Raw genomic sequence first — 27,439 nt, forward strand, 5'->3', positions numbered from 1 at the left:
GGGAGGGGAGAGGGTAAGAAATAATTGCTGACAGTGATCTGAGAGTGACAGGGTATCACTGTTTTCCATTGCCATCAGTGAGCCACTGTACCCACGTAGATAGAACTGAAATTATTAAAGATGCTTATTTATTATTTATAGATATAAAGTATGTTAGGCGCTTTAGAGACAAGGGAAAAGACAAGGTCCGTGCCCAAGGAATTTACAGTGTAAGCCCTGATCCTACAACTGGATCTGAACAGGCAGATCCCTGCCTCCATGCAGTGATCCACTGAAGCTAATGAGTTTCTGAACACGTGCAGGTTCACCCCTACAGGGATCAGGGTCTAAATCAGGCGGAGGCGCGGCCAGGCAGCTCTGCACACTGCCCTGTCTGCAGGCGCTACCCCCGCAGCTCCCATTGGCTGTGGTTCCCGGGCAATGGGAGTTGTGGGGTCGGCACTTGGAGCAGGGACAGCGTGAAGGGCCCCTTGTCTGCCCCTATGTGTAGGAGCCAGAGGGGGGACATGCCGCTGCTTCCAGAGCTGCATGGAGTCACGTATGCACGGAGTGGGGCAAGCCCCCGACCCTGCTCCCCAACTGGAGCACCGGAGCGGGGCAAGCCCCGGACCCTGCTCCCGGGCAGGTGCTCGAGGGCCAGATTAAAATGTCTGAAGGGCCAGATGTGGCCCCCAGGCCCTAGTTTGCCCACCCCTGGTCTAAATGATAAACATAGGATGGGAGAAGCAGTTTAAGTAGAAGCAAGTAACTGAATGGTGATTTCACATCTCCATGAGCAACACTGGCTGCCAGAGGATTTCTGAGTGAGGTTAAAAGTCCTGATTTTGACCTTTGAAGCCCTCAAATGGCTTATGACAGCTCTCTTCCTCTGTTGTTTAAAGAGGAGGGAGATTTGTGGTGGGCTATCTCAAAGTGCTGAATGGAGGGTGGATTTTTAAGCTATCCCATGGGTGCCTATTAGCACTGGGAAAATACCAGTTCAATTAAATTGATACATCCCACAGGAACATGTCAACTTCATCAAATCTTCCAACAGAAACTAGGCAAGTTTCCCAAGGAAATGTCACCTGCCTCTTCAGCAGCCAACCTGACAGGCTACCTTGGCGCCAGGAGCCTGGAAACCCTGGCTGGAGCTGGGTTCTCAGGGATTCTAAGCTTCCTGCTGCATAGAAGGGAGCATGGAAGCAAGACGTAGAAAGGTCTCTGGGCAGCTCTGAAAGCCTCATCAATTTTGTTTCAAAAAGTCTAAATGAAATGTTTCAATTTGTTGAAATAAAATTTCACAATTCCCACTCAATGGGAAACTGAAAAATTTCACGGGGGTTTCTAATGCCGAATGAAATTGTGTTTTCAAATGTTCAAATTCCCAGGCCATGGGAATTCCAGGTCCCGAGAAGCCTTGGAATGTATGGATAGGAACTCTTTTTTGACATTTTAATAATCCACATAAATAAATCTTTCTAGATTCAGCCTTCGGTGTGCGTTGTGTTCACGGATATATGCAAAGAAGTTAAGATTTAAAAAAAAATCAAAATGATCTTGCTGGAAAGTTGCAATGTAACACTAATTCTTTTCTTAGAATTCAGAACCCCAACAAACAAGAACCTAAAAACAGTGAAACACAAAGCAGGCTGCTCCAAGACATGCACACCCTCCCCCCGCCTTACTATAGGCTGGCTTTCTGCAGACTGACTCTGATGGCATGCTTCCCTACAGAACCCCCAAGGATCAGGAAACCCCTTACATTTAAAGTGACAGCTTGTAATTTTAACGCAGTAGACAATACATCACAGTGTTATTTGTTCTTGTTTTGTTTCCAGTAATTTCCTCCCTCCACCCTCCCCAAACAGTCATTAGAGAGGAAAAGTACGATCTAGACGCAGTTTGCTCTAGTGGCGAGACCATGTGCTCCATCCTGCAATTGGATCCATGAAGTCAGTGTGGCTCTGCATGAGTGCAAAGACCCATCTGCACAGATCCTAATGCAGGATTGAGACCCATAAAACTAGAAGCAAGGAACAAGGGACTGATCTAAAACCTATTAAAATCAATGGGATGTTTTCCATTTACTTCAGTTGGAATTGGATCAGGTCCCAGCTGGGTTCCAACCCTCATTCTACCATTAATGTGCTGTATTGCCTGGAGGAAGTCACTTAACTTCAAATCTCAGTTATCCCTGTTTGGGGATAATAACCTATCACCCATGAGTTTGGTAGATTTAGTTCATTGGAATATATCTATATAATCATAAAGGAAAGCACTGTACAAGCGTTAAGTTAATATTATATGGAAGTTTACTGAGAAAAAAAATGATTTTGTTGGTGTTTGCTGAGAAGTAAACTACCCCATCCAGAATCCTAATCTTATGAAGTTTTAATGGCTGCTTTACTAAATGTGGCATTATATGTGTCTCCTTACTCAAAGCTGCTTTTGTACTGAAGAAAAACTCTCAATGTATCTAAATAGCAACAAATTATGACATTACAAAACAACAATTTACAAAACTGCCTATATAACAATCAGAGAAAATGATCCGTCTCTTTATCTGTAACACTTTATACTTGAAATGATTACTGTATATTTTCCAAATACAAACAGACACCATTCATCACTGGAATTGCACAGCAGCCTGCTGCAATTTTAGCTGGGGCAACTGGTGTATGTTTTCAGTTTCACACTGTTCAGAGAATGGATATTTATCGTTCCTGAAGGAAAATGGATGGTACCAGATGGTTGTGTAAATTTCAATGCTGAAACTCAGTGCAAAGACAATTTGATAGAAGTACATTTTCATGAGAACATTTTGAGCTCTGTGTCACAGGCATTAGCGCATTTTTGAATAAGCAGGATAGTCAACCATCTTTCTTTTGTTTAATTTTATTTGTTTTCAGAAGTAACAAAGAAAGACAATTTAGCAGAGACAACATGGCAGAGATGTTAAAGTGTAAGCATACCGATATAACAAATGTATGCGTACCCCATGCCTGCTTGGTGTGGTGCTCTGTCCCTCACTAGGCGCACCTAGACCACCTAGAGATTGATGAGTCTGCCACAGACTTAGCTGAAAGCAATGTGGCTTTTAGCTCATGCATTTAGCTCCAGAGATCCCAGGTTCAATCCCGCCTGTCGATAACTGTGTACATCTACTTTAGGAATGACTTATGACTGAGCCAAGTGGGTCACTCCAGACTCTTCTGAGTCTGTCTTTTGCCCTTGGACATGCCAGTCTGGTTCCTCTTTTCCATCTCATAATAGTGGCAAAAATCTTAAGCAGAATCTTAAGGGAAACATTCTACACCATATCCTTGGTCCAGAATGACAAAATATTTGCTTCCCTTAGCAGGAGGGAGTCACTCACTGTCTCAAAAGATTTTGAGAGGTTGGTCCATTTGTTTGAAGGGCACTAAAACAGGATGAGCCATCGAGGTTAAGCATTTTACCTCTTCATTTTCAATGGCACTTTCCAGTTTAGTCCTCAGACCTTTTGAGTGACTAGGTAGATTTGTTCTGTTAATGTGTTATTTTATGTTCTTTTCAGAAACCGACTTTCACTAGAATAGTGGGGAGAGCCGAACTGGAAAATGTTAACAAATCTCTTTGAATTTATATTTTATCAAGCCTGCCCTGTAGCTGATAACTGATATTGATCTTTTGTCCTTTCTCCTGTCTGAGTTTATAAGCAAAGAAAATGTGGGCTTTATTACCACATTATAACAACGTTCCTTTAGCTAGCAATGGAATAGCTCTATCTTGTCTTATAGAAAGATATTGAATTTGGCTTCTGGAGATCACAAGCATCCTAAGATTCTTTTGGATCATGGGGGGTTTGGGGTTTTTCCATGTGTTATTTCTAATGGTTCAATTTCATTGTAAAATCTCTTTTCTTTCAATTTCCCTTGCTTTTTCCCGAGAAGCAATGTTCATGAGTTTTCCTTTTATGACTGCTTCATAGGCTTGCCAGACAATGATATTTGGGGTTTCCGCATTTTTAATTAATTTCAAAATATCTTCTTAAATTGCTTAGAAGAATTACTGGGTCTTCGGACAGCATCGTTTTCACCCGGCTAGATACCAGTGCTTCACCATCACACCAGTCATAAAGGGTGGCTGAAATTACTCCATGATCCCTCCAGCTGACCAATATCAGATTCTCATAGAAACAGCCTAGGGGAGGATGAGATGGGAATACAATCAGGCCTTGATTATACCTGATAAGGCTGAGAAGAATCAGGTGTAGTGCCTCGATAATGGACTTTGTTCCCTGCAGGCATCTAAGATACCAAGCACTGGCATCATATTTTTGTTGTATCTATCTATCTATCTATCTATCTATCTATCTATCTATCTATCTATCTCCAGTTATAATGTATAGCCCGAAGATCAGTCTCCAGTTTTTTATCAGACTTGCCTAAGTTGAAATCAAGTTTTACAATGCTAATTAAGATAGAGAGAAAATGGCAGACATCTTATTGTCAAATAAGATGATAACCAGAGACTGAATTTTCCCTTTCTGATCCCAGTTCCAAGATCTATGCATAGAAAAGTTTTTTGGTCAGACTGCATTTTATTTGCTTAACATAATGTTTCTAGCCCTGGGTTGTCTGTTGATTCTCAAAATGTTGATTGCCATATAAATGCTGGAACCGAATTAAAGAGGAAAGAAAACTTGTAATCAGAATGTCTTTAGAGTGCTGCTGGCCCTTGACACAAATGTTGTATATCAGTGAAAAGCTTAGGTTACCAGATTCCCAACAGCGTTAGTTACTAGCATTAGGATAATGTGAGGTATTGAGGTGAGGTATCAAACAACCATTATCAAGCAGCATTTTTCTGCTCCAGAACTGAATATGCCAAATTTCAAACCTTGGAACAGCTTGGAACTTTTGCTGCCTGGTAAGGCAATAAATATACCACATTAGCAACCAGCAATGACGGATTGCATTCGTCTCTCAGTTACTTGCACCGTATTCTTCATGCTAGTTCATTGCTGTGTGTGCTTTAAGGTGGTTGGTATTTTTAATTTAAATTTTATTTGTATTGGATTGGGGCAGAAATGTGGATTAGTATTGGAAAGATAGTCAAAAGTGCATTCTGAAGAGTGATGTGGAAGATGGGAATTTTGCCTGAGATGGGGCCAGGGTGATCATACCAGACATCAGACACAGATTGGGAGAAAGCACAGAAGTGCTTTTGGGATACCAGCGTTGATGCTGTTTGTACATAATCCCAGAAGCTAGGGGAACTCCACAGGGCTTTTAGCTATTGCAGTAAGGATTATGTGGAAGATGATTCAGTGAGGCACTGCAGCACAAGAAAGAGTGTTTTACCAACTCCTGATGCACTAGAAGGTGGAAAAAGATAACGTCTACTCTATTCCCTTCAAAAAAAAAAAAACATTTGGAGTGGACCAGTTCCCTAAAATCTTGGTGCGGGAACAAGATCTGGGAATGCACATCAGACCCACAGAAGGAATCAAACCAAAAAAAATGTGAACAGCAGGTCTGGAAGTAGGTAGGGTCTCTCTGGCCATGTCTATACTCGAGAAAAGGTATATTTGCAACACATTCGTTCACATGTGTTAATAGTCTAGTGTAGACAAGGCAAGCTGTAATTTTAACACGTTAACTGGTCAAGGTAATCTCTAGCGACCCTAGGTTTTACTTTAAGCCGCTAACACATGTTAAAAGCCAGTGCTTAATTTGTAACGAAAGAGGTGCTGGGGCTCAAGCAATTTTTTTAACCTTCATAACTTATGCAGCAAGCCCACAAGGGCCTGGCCATGAACTGCCAACCCTAGAGGTGCCAGGGTTCAGCCGTGGCACAAATTAAGCACTGTTAAAAGCACACATTTTCCCTAGTGGGAGCAAGGCATCTGTGTGCAGAGGGAGGATTGGGTTTGTCCTGAAGTTTTACATCTTCATATAGATCTGCTGGAGTTGGTTCATTGCTAGTACCTGAGAACTAAAGTTTGTAGTGTTAACTTACAAGTCCCTCATGAGTTCAAAAAGCCCTAAACTGTTGCTTATTTGACTGCCAAATATGGGTACAACAGGAAAATTTCTGCATATTGCTAGGGTCAAATTAACAATCTCTAAAGGAGATTTCTTTCTGCATATCTGAGAAATTATTTCCTTATTTTCCTGGACTCTTCTTTAAGAGGATGAAATATTTCAGGCAGGCATTGCTATATAGTTATTAATTAACAGATTTATCTTGAAAATATGGAAGTAGCAGTAATTACAGCGAAGAACCTGGAGTTTGTAGCTAAACTATTACTTAAAGTGAACTTTCATTGCAGAAGGTAATATGCTTATGCTCCATGAAATTACTAAGGAAAGATAATTAACAGCTCAAATTCAGATATCCAACTACAATTACATGGGCTGGAGTAATAGTCGATATAAATTCTCTGAGTACAGCAAACAACCCGATTAAAATTAAATATTTTTCCACTCTACAACATGCCACTTAAATTTTTTAACTAATCAATTTGTTTTAAAATGTAAAAATATTGTCTTATCTACAATTCAGTAGCTTTCCAATTACTTTTCAAAAAGGAACAAGGATCTTGTAGTCCTTTTACATCTGCTGTGCCGTATTTTTCAGTCATCCATTTTCCTTTCTTTTCACTGGCACAGCAAGACATGCAACAAACTCTATGATTAATGGTTCACAAGACAAACATGGTGCTAGCATAATTGGCTTTGATATCATAATAGGGGTAGGCTACGCCAGGGCTAATATGATGATAATGAACTCTACAGTGGAAAATGTCACCATTTTGAGGAGAATAGTTAATGGCAAACCAAACAGGAAAATGGACTATTTAGTCATCCTAGACTCAGCAGCCTGTAGGCTGCCAACGGGTTTCAGTGCCAATTGTGATGGTGATTTTAGCGGTGCAGACAAGTCTTCACTAGGAACTCAGCTGAAACCACAAAGTCATTTCACATTGTCTCCCAATCCACCACCTGATTGTTCATGACTTTGGAACTGTTTTAAAGAGGTACAGTGCAATAGAGTTGTCCCTCCTTTCCCCAAATACTAAACAATTCAGGAATGTTCACAGGCCACCTCCAGGATCCTTGCTATTCAGATCAGTGGAGTTCAGACAATGTGAGAGTGACGTGCTTAGTTTCTGAGAATGAGTGCTGCTTAGTCAATTTTCTGAGTGGCACCTCCTGTCTGAATTAAGAGGGTGCATTCAACGGCTGTCCCGTTCTAACAGCAAATAACACACCATCAAAATGGTGGCCACAGCTTGAACTGGGGAGAGACTAAACTGGATGATCCAGAATGCAGGAACGTGCAGAAAACACCTGATGTTCATCCTATGATCAAGGCCAGCTGTAGGAAAGGGGAGACTCTCTACGCTGGGGTGCTGTCACACCAGAAGCCAAAATTAAATAGAAAATATACAAACCCACCCACCCTGCAACCCTATATCTGGGGGAGTGGGGGGGAAAGAATGTGAGGCAGATGTGCTCATCAAACGACACACAGGAAACACAGATGTGCAGCTTCATCGATGCCAACAACTCTGACCACATAAATCTCCCTCATACTGCAACGTGTACAAGGGGGGATTTCATGTGAAATTTGGGATACATTCCAAACCTAACTTACTCATTTTACAAGAAACATTTTGATGAAGCTAGAGAGGAGATGAGTGAAGAGATCATTAGGTTCCTGCCCAGAAGGGCTTAAAGTAGATTGAACCAGGAAGGAGAGCTCTCACCAGACCAGAGAGCTGGGAGAAGGGGGAGTTGAGAAGAACTGCTCACCCTTGCTCTCCAGCCTTTGCTGCCCAGTGGCACGTTCCTTTCAACACCATTGACTGGTTTGCATTGGTTTATGTTGGTTCACAATACATGTCGAACATGTTGAATTGGTTTACCACTTGACTAAAACTATCCCTTCCTTCAGGTTTTGTTTTCCATTGCTGAATACTCTGCATGATGTTTTTTTCAGATTCAGATAAACCATACCACACAGCTCAGGTAGCTAAATGAACAAGTGATTAGGTGGGGTGCAAACCACAACACTTGAGTCAAGAAGGTAACTTGATAAAAGTGTATAAACAATGTCTAATTTTGGAGATGTCCTTGGTATTGGTAAGGAATGTGTGTGACTGGGCAGAATCAAGCTATTTTTGGTTTCCTTTGGATAGCCTTCTGTAGATTTCTGTTGAGACAGAAGAGATACAGAACATCTCGTGTTACAATTCCTTCAATGTGTTTAGTTAAAAGATATGGTTCTTGAGAGTATAAAAGACCAATAGAAGGCCTGTAATAGAAAGATAAGAACACATTGTCCTTTAAATTAAGATTCAGTATATCATCAGACAGGTAAGTATTCTACAATGAGTCAGATAAAGGGCATACTAGTGTGGTTATGTCCATTTCGTAAACAAAACAACTCAGGAAATGATTCTGGAAAGCTTCCTTCTCTACCAAAACATCCTATCACCTGTGAGTGAACACTTTTCACAAAGCGACCACTCTATATCTGACCTATCAGTCCTCATCCTCAAAGGAAACCTGCACACTTTCAAAAGACAAGCCTGAGAGCTTAAGTTCATTACTCTGCGAGACACTAAAAATCATGGACAGAACAGAGACACTGGATTTATAGCTTCTTACCACAATCTATAACTCACCAAAGCCCTCTTTTTTGTCCTATGATTGCAGAGGTGTTAACACGCCACTCTGCCTTGAATGGTCCGTTAGAATGTGTGCAAGCTACTTATTCTAAATAATCTGTTCCACCTTGCTTTTAACTGGGATGCTCCAGTACTTGTCCCAGACCTGTAGAAGAGCTCTATGTGACTCAAAAGCTTGTCTCTCTGACCAACAGAAGTTGGTCCAATAAAAAATATTACCTCACCCAGCTTGTCTCTCTAATATCCTGGGACCGAAATGGCTACAACTACACTGCACACATTATCTACCACTGTAATACCACTGTAATACATTTCCACTTAATAAGCTGTGGGTTGGCACTGGGCCGGTACACTCAAGAACTTAATAGCCCATGGAAATTAACTGTCATTTGTTTGCAGGTGGGTGCTGAATAGTAACATGGAGCAGCATGTTTATTTCTTTGTGACCAGTCACCATGGGATCATACCCACAGGATCCCCACAAACAGGGGACCATCTCTGTGCAGTCTACCCTTCCGCAGAGCAGAGCTACACTTTCCACAGTGCATCTGTGTCAGCATCCTTCCATTCCTGGACCCAGTGGGCAGCCCTCTGTAGAAAGGGGGAAAGGGAAGGGTTGAGGGTGGGTTCAGTGCTGGATGCACATGGTCCCCGGCCCCCCGGCCCCGTCCCCCATCAGCAGTCTATGCGGAAATACACCAAAAAGTAAAAGGAGAATAAAGATTATCACTACAAAAGGTTTCCTCCCACCCCCCCCCTCCGCTGGTAATATCTCACCTTACCTGATCACTCTCATTACAGTCTGTATGGTAACACCCATTGTTTCATGTTCTCTGTGTATATAAAATCTCCCCACTGTATTTTCCACTGTATGCATCCAATGAAGTGAGCTGTAACTCACGAAAGCTTATGCTCAAATAAATTTGTTAGTCTCTAAGGTGCCACAAGTACTCCTTTTCTTCTTGTGGATACAGACTAACATGGCTGCTACTCTGAAACCTGTCAAAGATGCACTAGTTGTTCATCATAGCCCCCCTCTGTGCTGGGGAGCATCCCTCTAAAGGGAGGCTCCGGAGGCAGTCACTGGTGACATAACAGAGCTGTGCTGTCTAGAAGCCAGACATCAGAACAGAGGCCCTTGGTGTTTATGTGGATATAATGTGTATTCCCTAAGATCTGCAGGTCTTGGGGGACAACCCCTGTATTTTCTGCAGGGAGGTACCTTACAAGGAGCACCGGAGGGAAATCCTGTGAGAGGAGCCTAGGGCAGTTTTCTTCTCCCCTGTTCCCCTTCTATGGAGTTTCCAACTGGGGGGAGGAAGGATCTCCAAAGAAGAATTTTACTTAAATATATTTAAGGTTGTTACAATAGCTGAAGTAAGCAACTGTAGTTGTATGGAATCTGTCTATTTTAACTAAGGAATTACTACTCAAAACTGTGATCTTGAGATGTCATCTCATTTAATTTTCCAGCAGTAAAAGTAACATGGATTCTTTTCAATTACTGTCTTCATCCCTCTTCTTGGAAATTCTATTATTTCTCCCCAAGTCTGAGCAAAGATGTCTTAATGCCCAGTAACATCCACTGTGCAGCTCAGACACATAATGCAAAAATAATCTATAACATGCAGGGGCCCAATTCAGCAACCGTACAGAACTTCCATGGAATCCAGTGGTTCTTTGAAGTGCTTTAAGTATATTTTAAAGGGTTTGATTCTTCTGTTATTACTTGTCACTGTCTTCAATTACTGATTCCTTTTTGAACCATTAGCAGTAGTTAATAATAAATTGCTATTTTCATATTAAACTCAGCAAATCAGTTTTGCCATTGATTTCAGTTGGAGCAAGATCACCCTCCAAGATGGAACTGGACTCAAAACCCAGTTGGGTTTGAGTTTAATTTTGCAAAACATAATCATGAATGATGAGGTGATGCAAAACCCAAATCACCCCAATAGTATCCCATCCAAATGTTGAGGTCTCAGCAGAAATGATCAATAGCAAATTTAAAACATTCTCAGTGATGTGTTAACATGTAGAATTTTTTGCATGAAAAAATGCCACTTTGGGTTATTAAAAATAGTCCCTGAATAGGACTGTTTAACTTTCAATCGTACAGTTCTAAGCCTTGCTTTTGAAAGCATTGATTTTTTACAGAAGAAAGGGTCATGCTAGGATTATATATATCAATGAACTTTTTTCCAGTTGTTTGCTGTTGTGATGATGAGGTAAATGTATGCCTTGCTTTGGAAAAGGGAGAAGATCATTTCTTTTCCACTTCCAGAGGGTCATAATTCTTTCAGACATATCACGAGCCCTCCATTCATTAGGGAGTAACTAATTCAAAAAGCATATGACACAAAAGCCACTATTGTTGCACTTAGAGCCAAGCATGCTGATTACATGCTTCACCTCAGATTTCTAATTAAATTCTCTGAATCCTTCAGCTGTACTCAACAATAATTGCTATAACTATTTTTCAGCCAGTATAATACAATCCAGGGATAGAAGAAAATAAGCAGAAAGGAAAGAGATGGTTTCATGTACAGCAGGAGTTTAAGATTCATGCTGGAAGCAGATCAAGTTGAACTGAGATGCTACTAAAAGCTACTCTGGAAACAAGGAGCCTTTGAAATAAATGAGGATTCCATGGGCTATATGGCCTAAGGTCAACATCTCAAATTCATTTAGGTTACTGAATTCAAGCTAAAATAATAGAATCACAGAAGTGGCATAAGCAAAAGACCCATTAGGACATTTTCATTCATGTTCCTGCCAATGTGGGACTGTTTCATGCAAAACAATATGTTTTCTATTAAGTTTAGTATCACTATAAATAAACTAAACATCACCTGTCTGTAACTTTGTTTCTCTCCAACAACTTTTATTTATATCAGCTCTGTTTTTCATTTAAGGCCTGATTCAAAGCCCACAGAAGTCAACTGAAGCCTTTCCATTAGGATCAATCATTTTTGGATCAGGCCCCAGTCAGTAACGATCAGACTGGTGAGAGCCGCACTCATACACGTAGTCCCTTTCATGATTGAATTTTACTGGTTAAAATGAATGAAGTTAGCAAATTTAGAAGTTGCACATATGAGTATTCATGGGACTCAAGAGCCTGATTCTCTGCTTGTTACACCAGAATTACACCCACAATACATGGTTTCAACAGAGTTACAGAATAAAACATGCAGAGAACAGATGTAACAGAATGAAGAGTCAGGCCCCAAGTCTTTTAAATGTGCATGTTTATGTATTCCCACTAAAAGTACTTCTGTGCTCATCAAACAGGGAGCAGAAACAATATCACATACTGTATGAGAAAGATCTCTTACCTAAGAAACACAGCTCAAGGGTTAAATCTTCTTGATCAATCCATAAGTGAAACATTTAAAAACATTCAGTAAATGAATTAGAATAATTAAAAAATTCTGAAACAACCACAATCTGCTCACAGCTATTTCTGAGCAGGAAAAAGAGGAATAAATTATTCATCACAAATTAGTCATTCATTTCTACTGAGTAAGCAAATAGGGCTAGAATTTGACATGTTATCTGCAAAGCATTTTTGGTGCCTTTGGAATAAAAGATTCCATACGAATGCTATTATGTACTCCTATGAAGATTTTAATGATCTGATCCAGCAGCTTCCAGCAAAGTCTATTGTCTTCAGTGGGCTGCAGATCTGGACCATCACCTACAAATTCCTCCTTCAAGATTTTAGAAAAAAGGAAACCACTGGAGAAGACAGACTTGCCAGCAGGCCTGCTGACAGGGGTGGGGTCAAAGGGGGCAATTGCCCAGGGGCCCGAGCGATTTGAAAAGGTCTGGTAGAAGCGGCAGCAGCTGGGAGCCCCAGGCCCTTTTAAATCGCCCCGGTGGGCCGCAGGGCTCCTAGGCATGCGCAACCGCTCCAGGCCCTGTGCTTTGGGGGGCCCCATGGGCCAGCGTGATTGGCCAGCGCAGTCGGTCCTGGAAGTAACAGATTCGTCACTTCCGTCCCAGGCCCCGCACCACCAGGGACAGCCCTTGCCCTGGCCCTGGGGCCCAGAATTGCTGTCGGAGGGCCTGCTTGCCAGACACTGATATCTAATTGTCGAATCAGCTCTAATAGTTGACTCCATAGTAAAACAGCATTTGCAGTAATTTTGCATTAATATTTATTTGCACCGCCCTAAAAAGCTTTTACTAGCTACTTTCCCCAGCAGTATGTGTTAAGTATGTCAACGTGCAAGGAAAGAACTGATATGCATTTATGAAGATGTTTCTTGCTGATACTAAAAGCTAGAGCTAACTCAAAATGTCCGTTTGGTTATTAAGCTGAGATGGCAGGGCCCTTGTAGATTAGTCTATAGATCTGCATACACCCTTTGTATAGCAGTTGGCTGGGTACATTATCTTAGTTTGAAAAGCTACTCTGAAAAATCTTTTCTTCAGCTTTTATAACTACCCAGGGAACAGTTAAACCATGTGAAGAAAGCAGCAGCTACTGGTAATTAGAGTCCCACAGTCTGAAAAAGAGAATCGCACACTTCCCTTAGCTTTCCCTGTAGCAATAATTCATGAAGTTCAGAGCCAGAACCAAGGCAGCAAAGCTACTCAGGGGGAAGATTAGAGGCACAATGGTGTTGGCAGCCTGCTCAAGTGTGTCTGAGTTTTTTTTAATCTTTATTGATCTAGATCAGTGGTTCCCAGACTTGTTCCACCGCTTGTGCAGGGAAAGCCCCCGGCGGGCCGGGCCAGTTTGTTTACCTGCCTTGTCTGCAGGTTGGCCGATCGCGGCTCCCAGTGGCCGCGGTTCGCTGCTCCAGGCCAATGGGAGCTGCTGGAAGTGGCGCGGGCCGAGGGACAAGCGGCGGAACAAGTCTGGGAACCACTGATCTATATGTATCTGAGCACTTGTTTGTTCAGGCTATATCCAGACTGCATGTGCATCCAACTTTTGGGAACACATCATGCTGCTCTTATCTGATGTGGTTCAAAGAAACACAGCACACACTTTTTTTTCACAATACAACTATGTTTGTGTCCACACCTACCATACTGCCAACCATGTTTGTAACAGTGCATTCTGAGAAAATCTAGGCAGCTATCCCACAGTGCTTCAGTGGGGATAGAGTGCCCTTATGACACATACACAGAGCAGGACCAGCTTTGCATGGGGCAAAGCCCTCAGGGATGTTGTATCACCCAGAGAGCTGGGAGGAAAGAAGAGAGCTTGAACTGGCTCTACAGGCACTGCTGAGTGTTAGGATATAGATATTCAGGCCTGTCTGTAAAGGCCTATACTCTAAGAATTTAGGTGTATTCTTATCACTTAGCTAGTTATAGAGGTATAAAAGAAAGAATCAAAATCACTGTCTGCCGGTGTAAGGTCCTTCTCTTACTGTGACAGTCTGAGGCCCCGTTCCTAGGCTGAGATCTCTAACTAAGCAACAGAGGCAGCCATAAGCTGGGAAGCGAACGGTCACATCCTCACATTCCAACCTAGTCACATTGAAATAAGGTGCTATTGGGCTGTTAGGATACAATCCTGTCCTGATAATGCCTATCGCCTCCAGAGAAAGGGAAGTGCCTAGAAGATGTAAAAGGAAACTTAGTTTGATAGCATCCTGTCTGGCAAGAACTCACTTATCAATAGCTGGGATGTGAAATCCTCACTTCTGTATTGTTTTGTCATTATAGTTCCCACTTTGCCATTGTTTGTCTGTGTAATCTCTGTCTGGTTCTGTGATTGTTCCTGTCTGCTGTATAATTAATTTTGCTGGATGTAAACTAATTAAGGTGGTGGGATATAATTGGTTAAATCATGTTACAATATGTTAGGATTGGTTAGTTAAATTTCAGGAAAATGACTGGTTAAGGTATAGCTAAGCAGAACTAAAGTTTTACTATATAGTCTGCAGTTAATCAGGAAGGGGGTGGATGTGTGGGTGGGGGAACAGGGAATGGGGGTAGGGAAACTGGAATCATGTTTTGCTAAAGGGGGAAATGGGAACAGGGAATGGGGGTAAGGAAATTGGAATCATGTTTTGCTAAAGGGGAAATGGGAACAGAGAATGGGGGTGGGGAAATTGGAATCATGTTTGGCTAAGGGCAGGAATGGGAGCAGGGACACAGTTGTAAGGCTCTGTGGTGTCAGAGCTGGGAATGGGGACACTAAGGAAGGAAACTGAAATCATGCTTGCTGGAAGTTCACCCCAATAAGCATCGAACTGTTTGCACCTTTGGACTTCGGGTATTGTTGCTCTCTGTTCATGCGAGAAGGACCAGGGAAGTAAGTGGGTGAAGGAATAAGCCCCCTAACGCTGAGAAATCCTGTCTACACCGCAAGGTAACAGTGTTACAGAAAGACTTTCATGAGCTAGCCTCAGCTTCTAGCAAGGGTGACATGCTGTTAGCTGCTATGATTACTAATTGTGTATTACCATGTTGTGTGGGGGGGACACAAACCATGACCCTAGCTGGGTACAGACTCAATTAAAACTTAACATGGAAATGGTTTACAAGAGATTAGCTTAAATCAAAACTGTGAATCTCCATTTTGCGAAAGGATGCATACACAGATCTTGGTCTAAACTTCAGCGGTCAGGCCTTCCATCATTTGGCTGAGACCTCAGTCCCAAAACTCAACATCACAAACTTGGAAAAACACTGGATCTGGATAGAGGCTTCACACATCAAGCCCTTCTCTAGCTAAGTTCACAGAAATGAATATTAAAAATATCCTTTGTAATTCTAGCTGGCAGGTTTCAGGGAAGAATTTCTTCTTGAAACATCATACTCTGTTGTTCAAGAGATTCAAGTATCAGTTCTTTGCAAAACTTTACCTAGTCTCATAAAATACGTTTTCAATTACAGTATGTTGCATAAAATAGCTCCACAAGGGTTTCAATTACAGTTTTTCTGGGGTGACGTTTTGCTCTTCCTGAAAGAAGCTACAAGAATAAAATCACAATAGGAAACATGCAGATACATTCCTAATGGGATTTTCACATAGGCCCAGACTGAACTGAAATCAGTGGGAGTTAGGCATTTAAATACCTTTGAGGATCTTGGCCCAAGGAAATTTCAAAATTCCCGCTAGATGCCTATCTTCATTTTTAAGTGCCTGAATACCTTTGAAAATCAATCCCTAAATCCTTTCTTGTGCTGCCCTGGTGGGAGATGATTAGAGGGAGAATTCTTTTCTATGTAAGCAATATGGCAGGTCTCCATAATAGTCTAAAGGGGTCTAGGAAGTATGTTTGGAGTTATAAACAGCCTCTGGCTATATATTTCAGTGCCCCACTCTGAGCCATTCTGCCCAGAAGTGCAGGATGGTTTCTTGCACTGGTTGGTAGCCAGCTCTGCTCCCTGCACTAATCCCCAACTGGCTCTTTCAGGTCAGGGCAGGATTTTTCCCATTGAGCTTGATACCTGAATAGATCAGTCGAGCAGTGTTTGTAACTTTTCGTTTCTGAACTACTATTTGTTCAGGCAACAAGAACATGTGACATGCTACAAAGGAAATTTGTGGTAACTGCATATGCTGTACTTCCACAAGAGCAAAAAGCAGACTTTGTAACAAATAATTGGAGCATTTAGTAAACTGGCATATAACGCAGCATAGCTTAATAGGGGAGAACATACTGAAATGAATTCAGAGCATTCTGAAATGACACATTAAGTACAAAAGAGAAATATCCAATTACATGGCTCAAGATTAGATCAGAGAGAAATATGTGCCCTATACTGAACACATAAACTGTATAATAATATTCCTAGGGAATTGCTGGAAATCCTATCAGTTAAAATGCTTAAAATTAGGCTGGAAAAGCTCAAAAAATATATTTTGTTGGGAACAATCCTCCAATAGCAAGGGACTAATCTACTGTAAATAATTTGATAAGGCTTTTGCATCTCTAGCTTCAATACATCTAGATTGAGGATGGACCAGAACTGGAAAGTTTGGATCTGGATCCAAATTTTCTGAAAGTTTTTAGGGAAGAGGGTTACTTAGATATAGCACTCTACATAGAAAAGGGTCAACAGAAAAGTTCAGATTAAAACTCTAAATCCAAATTCCTCAAGGTTCTGGAGTGTTAAATACCCATTGATATGCTAGGCCCATTACTAGTAACACTGATCAATTATGTTAGAACTAGTTTGTACCTGTGATACATTGGTGGGATTGTTAAATCAAGGCAGAATTTCCCCTTCCATTTTCTCCCTGCCCTCACTGAATTATGGCCTGCTGACTGGTGGCATTGTGACATCAGGACTCGATTAACTCTCCTATTCTCTTTTCCCCTTTATTCTCTCTCACATACTGTCATGATCTTCAATTCACTTGCATACTGCAATCCTATCGGTTGAAATAAGATCTTCCTCCAATTTAATTGCAGCAAAGCTTTGTTGCAAACTGATGTTGCTGGCTTGAGGATGGAAGTTTTAGACAAATACAAAGGTGGATGATATGCTCTGCTCTATAATACAGAAATGGTTGAAGTGGCCTATGTTTTGAGCATAGCTTCCTGGCCTGTGACCAAGGTAGTCCACTCCACCTTTTCCTATGGAATACCACTGAAGGTCAAGCAGACACCAACACACAACATTACAGCCTCTACTAATGCCTGACAGTGACTTGGAGGTACAGTCCAGAGGAGAAATAAGAGTTAGGCTTTTTGATGTCTCCTCTTCTTGAGAAGTGAGGTACACTGTCACTAGAGGGTCAGCCTGCAGTATAAAGGAGGAGGAGCCCCCATGTTGACTACACACATTTTTAGAGATTTTCCAAGCCCAGGGAAGAAAGTGAATTAGAATTTGGATGCAATCTAAAACAAAGCTTGTAAGTATGTCTTACAATATTTTATGTTAATTTAGCAGTAACAGTTATCTTTGGTGTTTGCAACTTTCCCAGTTCTGTTTGGGAGTCTCTGTCCCTAAGAAACCCCTGAAGATTTCTATCATGAAGTCAGGTTAATCTTCTCCTGTGTCTTCTGTATGAAAGGTGAGCTGCAGTTTCACTTGTGACTGCATCTCCTTTATAGAAACATGAGGCCTTATGGTGGAGAACCTGTTTTGGATTCTTGTCACATTGGTTCACCAGGTGCTTGAGATACGGCCACTCACCTTCCCATCAGGCAGAAAGTCAAGACCCTTTGTCATACTATTGAAGCTCACTAATAGGGGGAGGAAAGACAAAGAGCCCAATCCTGCATGCCTTGCAGTTCCAATATTCCCACTAAATTCAACAGGAGGTTTGAGTGTACAAGGAATTCGGAAATATTCCCTAAATGAGGGAATTCACTTCCTGAGTAGAGTGATGGCAGACATGGAGAGTTATTTTTTTGCAAGCCATTCAGTTTATTTGCATTGAAGAGGAAACAGGGAGCTGGACAACTGACTTCATTCTTCATGGTCCCATGGTGATAGTAAGCGATAAAATAATGCAATAAAGATATATTCGGATGTCCTCCTACTAAAGCATAATTATTTTATTTCGTCATAAATGTCTGTGGCCATTCATTTATAAAACTGGAAATTGGGGTCACTGAAATTATGGAAAAATTGTATTCTACTCTTCTCTTCCAAATTTTCTAACCTAATAAAACTCAGATCCCCCTTCTTCCCCCCAAGTACTAGCTGAAGCCTAATATCAAATATTCACTGCAAGCATAGTACACAGAATTGATGCTTTGAGAAATCTCTCTTGAATTGGTAAACACAAAGCTACTTACAGTAACAAAGGGTTGACAGATATTGAAAAGAACCTTTCTGATTACATTTCCAGTCTTTATCACTGGCCATCTGGTCTGCTTAGAATTGCTTTACTGCATGTAAAACTGGCATTAGAAGGGTTTATTTCCTGTGCACTCTGTTGTCTAAGGCAATCCTGAAACTTAACAAGGAGCTTTTGTGTGATGGTAACTTTTTAACAACAGAGATTCCAAGAGTCAGACATTACTGATTGTTCAATAAATTACATGACAGAACTCCAGGCTCACACTTTGCTTATGGAAGGATCTTGTGGACCTGACACAGACATCAAAATGACATCAGTCACAGGATAAAGGGGAAGAAATCAATTATAGGAGGCTTTCTGTCCACCCCATAAGTATGCTGTACGCCTGCAAGTTCAGTGTGCTTTTCAATCATCCACTGCTATGTGCATGGCTTAATCAATTAAGTGGACTTTATTTATACGTTGTATTTTCCCCCATTCAATATGCCAGATGATCATTCTGTTATAGGTATCATTAAATCCAATTTATTCTGACTATAAGAGGTTTTACTGATTTCTGCCCAATTCACGCTATTTGTTGTGCTAAATGTACCAGAGCATCAAGTCTGCATGTCTGTCCATTTTGTCCTTTATTGTTTATTCTGTTTGGCTTTCATTTTGCTACATTACAGGGCTGAATTGTGCCTCATACTAGGAGAGAGAGAAAATAGCAAAAGGAGCATTTTTGCCTTCCTAGTTCACCTGTTCACAAGGAGGAATAATCTGCCTCCTAGCACTGGGAGGAGTGATCCCAGAAGGGACACAGATTCTCCTCCCCCTGTTACACTGGGGCGGCTGCACTGAGGATGAGGGGGAATGTTAGCTGGATCTGTTACACAGGTGTGATAAAGGGTATTTCCCAGCACACGCACCCATCACTCAGCAGGAATTATGCCTTTGGAAGGCACATTACTGACAGCCATCTCCAGTGGCATGGCTGATTTCCTCCAACTCAGCTACCTCCAAGGGTACTATAACTTATTCTGTTCCTGTGTGCTTTGACATATCTTCAGAGGTAGTAATTTGGAAGAGAGTAAATAAAATAGCCAATAAAATATAGTAGCATTAGAATGTCAAATTCAAAGAGTAGCCTTGCATTTCAGAAGGACTCTGCTTGGATTCAGTGCAGGGTCAATGCCGGTGGTCAATTCCAGAGCAGGACAACCAGATGAAAAGTTCTCCAGGGTAAGAGATTGCATTGGTATAAAGAATCCACAACCTCAGTTGTCCTATATAAGGCACAGCATGGGAGAGTGGGGGGGATTAGGATTTCTTGGGGTTGTGTTGATTCCAAGCATCGTCTCAGCATCTTTCATAGGTGAGGCTCTAACCACAAATCAAAGCTTCCCCATTCAGAGAAGGTAGCAGTATCGTTGTCTACTTTGGGGTCAACCCACTCCTCCCACTCTGGGCACAGATGGCTTTATTGGTTCAAGCAGCCATAATTTACACCTCCCTGTTCCACTATTAGTGAATCTGACCAGCTGTTTGCAAAGGATTGTGTTGTTGGAACTTTTCCCCAGACCTTTTCTGAGTTATAGGTTGTATTTTCCACAGTGTTTTGATCTGCAACCAGCCAATTCACCTAAAATACCATAAAATTGGTGTTTAAATGCAAAATAGGAACCATGCTCTGTCATTATTCATGATATGGTTGTCAGCTTTGTTCATCATTTTAGCCACGGGGTTAGACTAAAGCAGGGATCTCAAACTCAAATCACCACGAGGGCCACATGAGGACTAGTACATTGGTCCGAGGGCCGCATCGCTGAAACCTTCCATGAGGCCCCGCCCCGCCTCTTCCCACCCCTTCCCTGCCCCCATTCCAACCCCTTCCCCAAAGTTCCTGCCCCAACTCTGCCCGCTCCCTGCCCCTATTCCAACCCCTTCCCCAAATCCCTGCCCTGGCCCCGCCTCTTCTCTGCCTCCTCCCCGAGCATGCCACGTCCCCACTCCCCTCCCCGCTCCCTCCTGGAAAGTCCTAAGTGCCGCCAAACAGCTGTTTGGTGGCAGGAAAGCGCTGGGAGGTCGGCGGAGGAGGAGGGATGCAGCATGCTGGGGAGGGGAAGCGAGGGGTGAGGGGAGCTTGGCGGGCCACAGGAAATAACTCCGTAGGCCGCATGCGGCCCCTGGGTAGCGTGTTTGAGATCCCTGGTCTAAAGGATCTAATCCAGCACTTTCTATTGAAGTCCATTGTCTGCAGTGAGCTCTGGATCTGGCCCATCATTTACAAAAGCCTCAATCAAGAGTTTAGAAAAAGGAAACCATTGGAGAACACAGACTGTTCATGCAACAGAGGCACTTCCCAGTACCTATCCCTCCATCAGAGAGGGAAGGACAGCAGTTTTCAGCAGTAGCCAGTGCTACTTCTCAGCCAGCTGTTAACAGGTGTGTGCTCCTTCAAAGCTGTAAATATTCGAACATTGGCATATAATTAGTCTCCAGTATAGCTGCCCTGAGTCAATGCCAGTGTGATGATTTATTGTATGATTTACTTATCTAAGAAATATAATATTTGTTTGTGGAGAAATTCATCCAATTTTACCTTACTTGGTGTCAGAGTGGTTGTGTTTGCTCTTGAATAAAGGAGAAGAATAACCTATGGTTTCCCAAATGTTGGCAGGTACCAAAATTTCCAAATACGTAAAGGGTCATTCTCAGGTCTGGTACATGTTGCTCTGTGCCCACCATCCTAGCAGTCCTTCCATCCTTGTGAGAACACAAAGGTGTTGACTGTACAAGATTCCTGCCACCTGTATATTTCAGTGCCTTGCCTGCTTATCGGAATGGATGGACAGAATATTGCCCACATGCCCATTGGCAAACCACCTCAGCACTTGGGGTTAGTCCTAACTCAGTCTCTGAAGTTTTAACAATACTGCAGCACTTTTTTTCCTGGCACTGAATCAGGAGAATTTTATTATGTTTATGGGTAAATTCAATTTGGTGTCTTTCCACTATGACAGTCACAGTGTGTTTTGCCTCTGCTGGTGACTATTCATAGATTATAAGGACAGAAGGAATCATTGTGATCAATTAGTCTGACTTCCTGTAAAACACAGGCCCTAGGACTTCACTGAATTAATTCCTAGAACTAGAACATACCTTTGAGAATCCAGTCTTGATTTAAAAATAGGTTGTGATAGAAAACGCCACCACAACCTTTGGTAAGGCGTTCCAATGGTTTATTACTCTCACTGTTAAAAAATTTGCACCTAATTTTCATTCTGAATTTGCCTGACTTCAACTTTCAGCTCACTGGATCGTATTGGATCATATTCTACCTTTCTCTGCTAGATTGAAGAGCTGACTATCAAATTTCTGTTCTCTCTGTAGGTATTAATGAAGATCAAATCACCCCTTAACCTTTTATTTGTTACGATAAACAGATTGAGCTCGGAGTCTTTCACTTTAGGAAGTGTCTTCCAATTCTTTATTCATTCTTGTGGCTTTTATGAACCCTCTCCAATTTACCAACATCCTTCCTGAACTGTGGACACCAGGACTGGATACAGTACTCCTGTAGTGATCTCTACAGTTCCAAATACAGAGATAAACTATAATCTCTCCACTCTTACTCAAGAGTGTGTCTGCCAAACAACTGCAGCACAAACACAGCATGTGACGCTTTTGTATATTATTCCATTTCTTCATAAATTAATACAGTAACCACAGAGTAGTGATATTAAATTCTGAAATTGTAAACAACCCTACTACTGGCCTCCAAAATCTTTACTACAAAAATGCTTAGCTTCTTGGCATTCCCATTAAGTACCATCAAGCTGCTCAAAAAGAAGGTGACTTTTGTCATTTATTTAGACTATTTCCTGTACCCAAGAAGAAAAAGCCACTCAACCTGGAAAGTTAAATTGGGGGAGATTAAAAAAAAATGTATCCAAGCTGCATAAACCTTCCAGATACACTTAAAAATAATTCTACACTGCTTGCAAGAAGCAGTGAAACGTATTTTACAATGAAAAAAAGACTTTACGTACTTCTAGCTCTTGCTGTCACCAGCTTTTGAGTTCAACTGCAAAATAAAGTAGTCAAATCCTTTACCCTGTTTAAACACCCTCCTGTATGATAAGGGTACCTTCAAAGTAGGGCATCAGTCTGACACTCTTACACACTTAGAGAAGTAACTTACTTCATGTACAGTCTCACTGGAATCACAGATGACCAACATAACACATCTGTGACTGCAAGAATTCTCTGGTGCCCACTTCCTTCCTGACCTTAATCAGCAAGAAAGACCAAACCAGAAGCAGAATCCAACACAATGCGCTTCCCCCAACCGTCTCACTCTACTCTAGGTACAATTATTTTTTTAACATTAAGGACCTGGACCCTCATCCTCTATACAGATGCTTGCAACCCACCCCCTCCCCCCACCTCAACCCCCTCCTCCCCCCAAACACAGACACACAGCATAGAAAGATGCATGAGAGGATGCTTGGAAATTTTGCTGATCTTCTAACCCCCCCGAGCAGGGTTATCACCGTACGTGACTTATCTACCCCTTATAACAAAGTAACATGAGCTCAGTTTTTATCCTACGTAATGCACTGTCATTCTTAATCACATCACTCCAGGAAATATCAGACCTGAAAATGGTGCTTCCTTTAGTGAAGTCATATGATTGGCTCTCATTAGTTGTACTCTGCAGTGATATGACTCTGGAAAGGGTTTTCTGTAAGTGGCATCATTTTCTGACTTGACGTAAGCAAATTACAACTTCCTAGCAGTTTGCAGCCCTGCCAGGGAGAATCAGGTTTTTATGGGATACGTACTTATAGCCAGGCAGCTTAAGCATCATAAAACTTGTTCAACTCTCCAAGTGCAGAAGCAAGCCACGCAAGAGCCACCAGTTAACCTCAGAGTACAAGCGGGGTGGCATTCAACATGGTGTTACTGCACATGCAGTGTCAGGTTCCTCCATTGATGATCTGTCGGTGTGACCGACCTTGCTCTGCATCTATGTAGCACCACAGCCACAACAAACAAATCTTCCTGTCAAAAGTCTTGTCTGCCTGGATCCAGTATCAGATCCTTGTACAACAAGGCTTTTGATTGACAGCCTGGCCAAGGAATACTGGCAAGAATGCTGGTTTGAAAATGAAAATAGCTTTTGACCGAGGCTTTTAATCTCTCTTTACCAGCTTCTGAGCAGCATGTTACTTTCACTTGTGATTTATTTCTTTCATATGACCAAATGAAAGAGGAAATGCCAAACTGCCGTGGGCTACTTTTAATTATCACTCCAAGAGAGATGCTATGGTTTATTATGTCAGCTCTCATTCCTCCCAGGGTGAGTTATATATTTTTACTACCAGAAAAACATGAAACCATAGGAAAAACTATAAGCTTCTTTGATGCAGCCTAAAAGGAAAGGGACATGGGGTAAAACTCACCTTCAGTATTGCTCCATCCACTCTACACGTTACAGCACAGAAGCTGCAAGGGAACATAACATTGAAGGAGCTAATGCAACACTAAATCCTATTTCCATTTACCCCTTTGTAAATATGGTGCAATTCCACTAATGTCAGAGGAGTTTCTCTGGATTTACACTGGTGTAAGTGAGACTAGAATTTGGCCCTAAGAGCTAGGTTTACACATCTGTAACAGGTTGGATGGATTCTCCTGTTGTCCTATCCTGCTGGCAGGTTTTAGGTCCAGGCAAGGAGCTGCTGGTTAATTACTAGTAAATCATTGGGTTGGTGTGGCTGATTAGATTCCATGCTCTACAGAAAGGGAAGTGGGAGTAGTCCTCTGACCGAGAGAGCTAGGGTCTAAGACAAGAGAAGTCCCAAGGGAAGGAACACAGCCAAGCCTAGGGAGAAGTCTTAGGCTTGGCGCTTTGGTAATTTTGGAAATAACTTTATATTAATAACACCAAAACAGAGGAGGGTTAGCATTCTGACTCTAGGATGAGTGTGTGGTTTTTGTTAGGAGTTGTGTGGGGAGTTCACCATGTTACACAGAAGAAAGCCAGGAAATGTATAGCTGTAGTAACAGCTCTAAAGAGAACAACTCCTAGAAACATAGAAATGTAGAACTGGAAGGGACATAAAGAGTTAATCTAATCCTTCCTCCTGCACTGAGACAGTCTTAAATATACATGACCATCCCTAACAGATGTTTGTCTTGTTCTTAAAACCCTCCAATGATGAGGATTCCACAGTCTTACTAAGTAACCTGTCCCAGTGCTTAAATCACACCAAGAACATGATGTGATGCTGCATTTTACATGATGTTTGCTGCTTGCCACACTTACGCCCCGTGGAGTAAGTTAAGGATGAAGTGGCAGCAAGGAAATTAATTTACAATGATTATGATTTTTTAAATTTAATTTTATAAACTCTTGTTAATCCTATAATCTGGATACCCCTTGCTATGTAGAAAGTTTGGTGGGTACCGAAGTAAAAATGTAATCTTAGAATAGTTTCTTTTTCCTGTGTGGAAATAAAATATTTATTATAAACTGCTTTCTGAGTCTTCAGAGCATACAACACTGCCATATAATGGCATCAAATTGGAAACAACTAAGGATTTGTAGCAATTTCCGAACTGCTGCACTTTAGCACAGGATTACCAACAGATACAAATTGCTGTGTATATAATATCCTCTCAGTCGTATCACTTCATAATAAAAGGTTTTGTGGTTAGAAATATAATAATCTAAACTGTATAATAAAGTTATGTTAACCGGTGAAGGAAAAAGGTGTTCTCAGAATATTGGTCTGTACCCCTACTGATGTTGCATAAAGTCAATTTACAACTCAGTGCTTATAAATCCAACCTAGTTTTTAAAAAAATCGATCCCAAACACACACTCTGGCCCAGGGGCACATCAGTAATGTACTTTGCTATATGACAGGGAATCTTGGTATGGGAACAGTGGTCGGCTCCTGGGCTGTGCGACAATACAGACCAGAGCACATTACAGCCATGATGTTCTTAGCCTCTGGGGAAAAGTACACTGAATGTCCTCTAGTACCTAAGCTTTGCAGCCCCCAATTTATGCTGAAATATGTTCCAGCATGGGGAAGTGACACTGTAATTCACATAACATTAGTGTTGAACATTATTCTGTAGACGTGGTGCTATATTTTTAATATGCGCTCAGCACAGGTCCCTTATTAGTACATCTCTGTATATTTACAGTACTTGAAGTAAGCATGCAGTTATCAAAATCTGTATAGGTGTAATTTTTCACTATGCTGAACCAAGCTGATTGCAACCAGATGTAAGGAACCAGCATCTGGGGATGTATTGCAAATACTTCAAGTTACTTGAACGTGACATATCATGTACTATACACATGCACTGCTCACCATATATGAGCTAGATTGTGAGCCTGCCACAAGCCCTGTTGATGGGGTGGTGAGAAGCTACACTGTTCTAGGAGCAGCCAATGGAAAGAACTGTGCCTCAATTCCCGCTATACTCCAGGGGATAGTAATTTGCTACTGATCTACTGCCTCCCATTATGTGATGAATCATCTGTGCTAGCACATTAAGGGTGGAGTCAAAGCTCCCCATCTACCTCCTTGGAATGAGCACACAGCTCTTACTTATCCCTGTGTGTGCTTTGACACTAGACAAGAATGTAAGGATGGGGAAGCAGTCTTATTCCCTTTTACAGCCCTCTGTCCCCTCACAGTCCAGCCCATGACACTGAAACAAAAGTAAAAACGCTAGGATATGGAATACTGTAAGGAAACATCACTGTGAAACTGTAAAGATATGGATAAATGTCAACCTGTACAGATAAGCCACCTTAATGACTCAACTTTGTGTTCATGAAGTAGTGCTAAAAAAGAACTAATGATGCACTATGTGCAATTTTTTCAAAACTCAATAAATAAATTAATCAACTCCTGCTCAATTCAAGCATATTTCATTTGAATATAACTAATGAAATAAAACACAATTTAAGGTTTGTAGACACCTTCCCCTGCCCCAGTCAGAGGCTGGGGTCCCATAATGCTGGAAACCTGTGACACAAATCTTACATACAGTTCTCAATTCTGTCATCCTCTCTCACCTTGAGCAGTCCCTTACTCTACAGATAGTCTGGATGAATTGAATGGGATGGCCTGTGGAGTGAGGTAGTGCTCAAGATAAGAAAGGGTCACAGAAGCAGAGCCTAAGTGTTTAAAAGGGGTAATGTCAAAAAGTTCAAGCCAGGTGTTTTCTACAAAAGTACTGTTCTCTCCAGCTAAAACCAGGTGCATGATCCATCAGAAATAGCAATGCTAACACATAGATGAGGATAACATTGCCAAAGATGAGTGGTATTTGAACGAACTTACAGGAAGAGTGGATACTGGGAAAACTCTTTCTGCCTTCGGACACCAGATCTGGATCACCTGTGCAGTGCATTTCAGAGTTCATTACTCCATCTGGAAAGCAGCGGTAAAAGAAATCGGGACGAGGTCTACAAAAAACACCATGGACATTTGAAATATAAGAGCTGTAGTTATAAATGAACCTCAAAGTGATTATTAAATTTACTGATTATCACATAGAGAGAGTTTACTTCCTTCTTTTTATTCTGCATGTGGTAGCAATAGATATGTTTCTTTATTCCTTCCTTCCTGCCAAACTTTTGCACACATGCTGTCTGTAGGAAAACTTCCAGCAGAGTGTGCTAGCAGCAGCTGGATGGTGGCATCTCTGCTTTCTGATAGGCTCATTCCTGATGGACATGTATAGGCTCGATCCTGAAAGGGAATATGCAGGGCTACTCATTGCATATCCCATAACTCAGTCCACCTGCTCATCATGCTCAGTGATCAAGCAGGCTATCCAATAGAGCAATAACTACCACACATGTTCCACGGGGTTGCACAGGGCTTGTTGACTCTGCTCAGTAGCACCCTTACCTGTTACTATAAGAGGAGGTATGGGCTGCTGGTTAGACTAAAGAACTGGGATCAAGGAACTACAGAATTCTAATCCCAACCCAGATGCTGAGGTTCAGATCCTCAGTGGCATTTAGG

General features: G+C 41.7%; 1 protein-coding gene across 2 annotated transcripts in view; it reads right to left on the minus strand.

Annotated features, from left to right (window-relative positions):
- PLPP4 (phospholipid phosphatase 4) overlaps window positions 1-27,439 on the minus strand; it is a 90,553-nt gene that overhangs the window by 19,099 nt on the left and 44,015 nt on the right. For both annotated transcript variants that reach the window (XM_074959239.1, XM_074959238.1), the window contains exon 5: window positions 26,750-26,874. In XM_074959239.1, the coding sequence (XP_074815340.1) occupies window positions 26,750-26,874 (125 nt within the window). The remainder of the gene's footprint in view (window positions 1-26,749; window positions 26,875-27,439) is intronic.

The sequence above is a fragment of the Natator depressus genome, chromosome 7, assembly GCF_965152275.1.
Source record: "Natator depressus isolate rNatDep1 chromosome 7, rNatDep2.hap1, whole genome shotgun sequence".
NCBI lineage: Eukaryota > Metazoa > Chordata > Testudines > Cheloniidae > Natator > Natator depressus.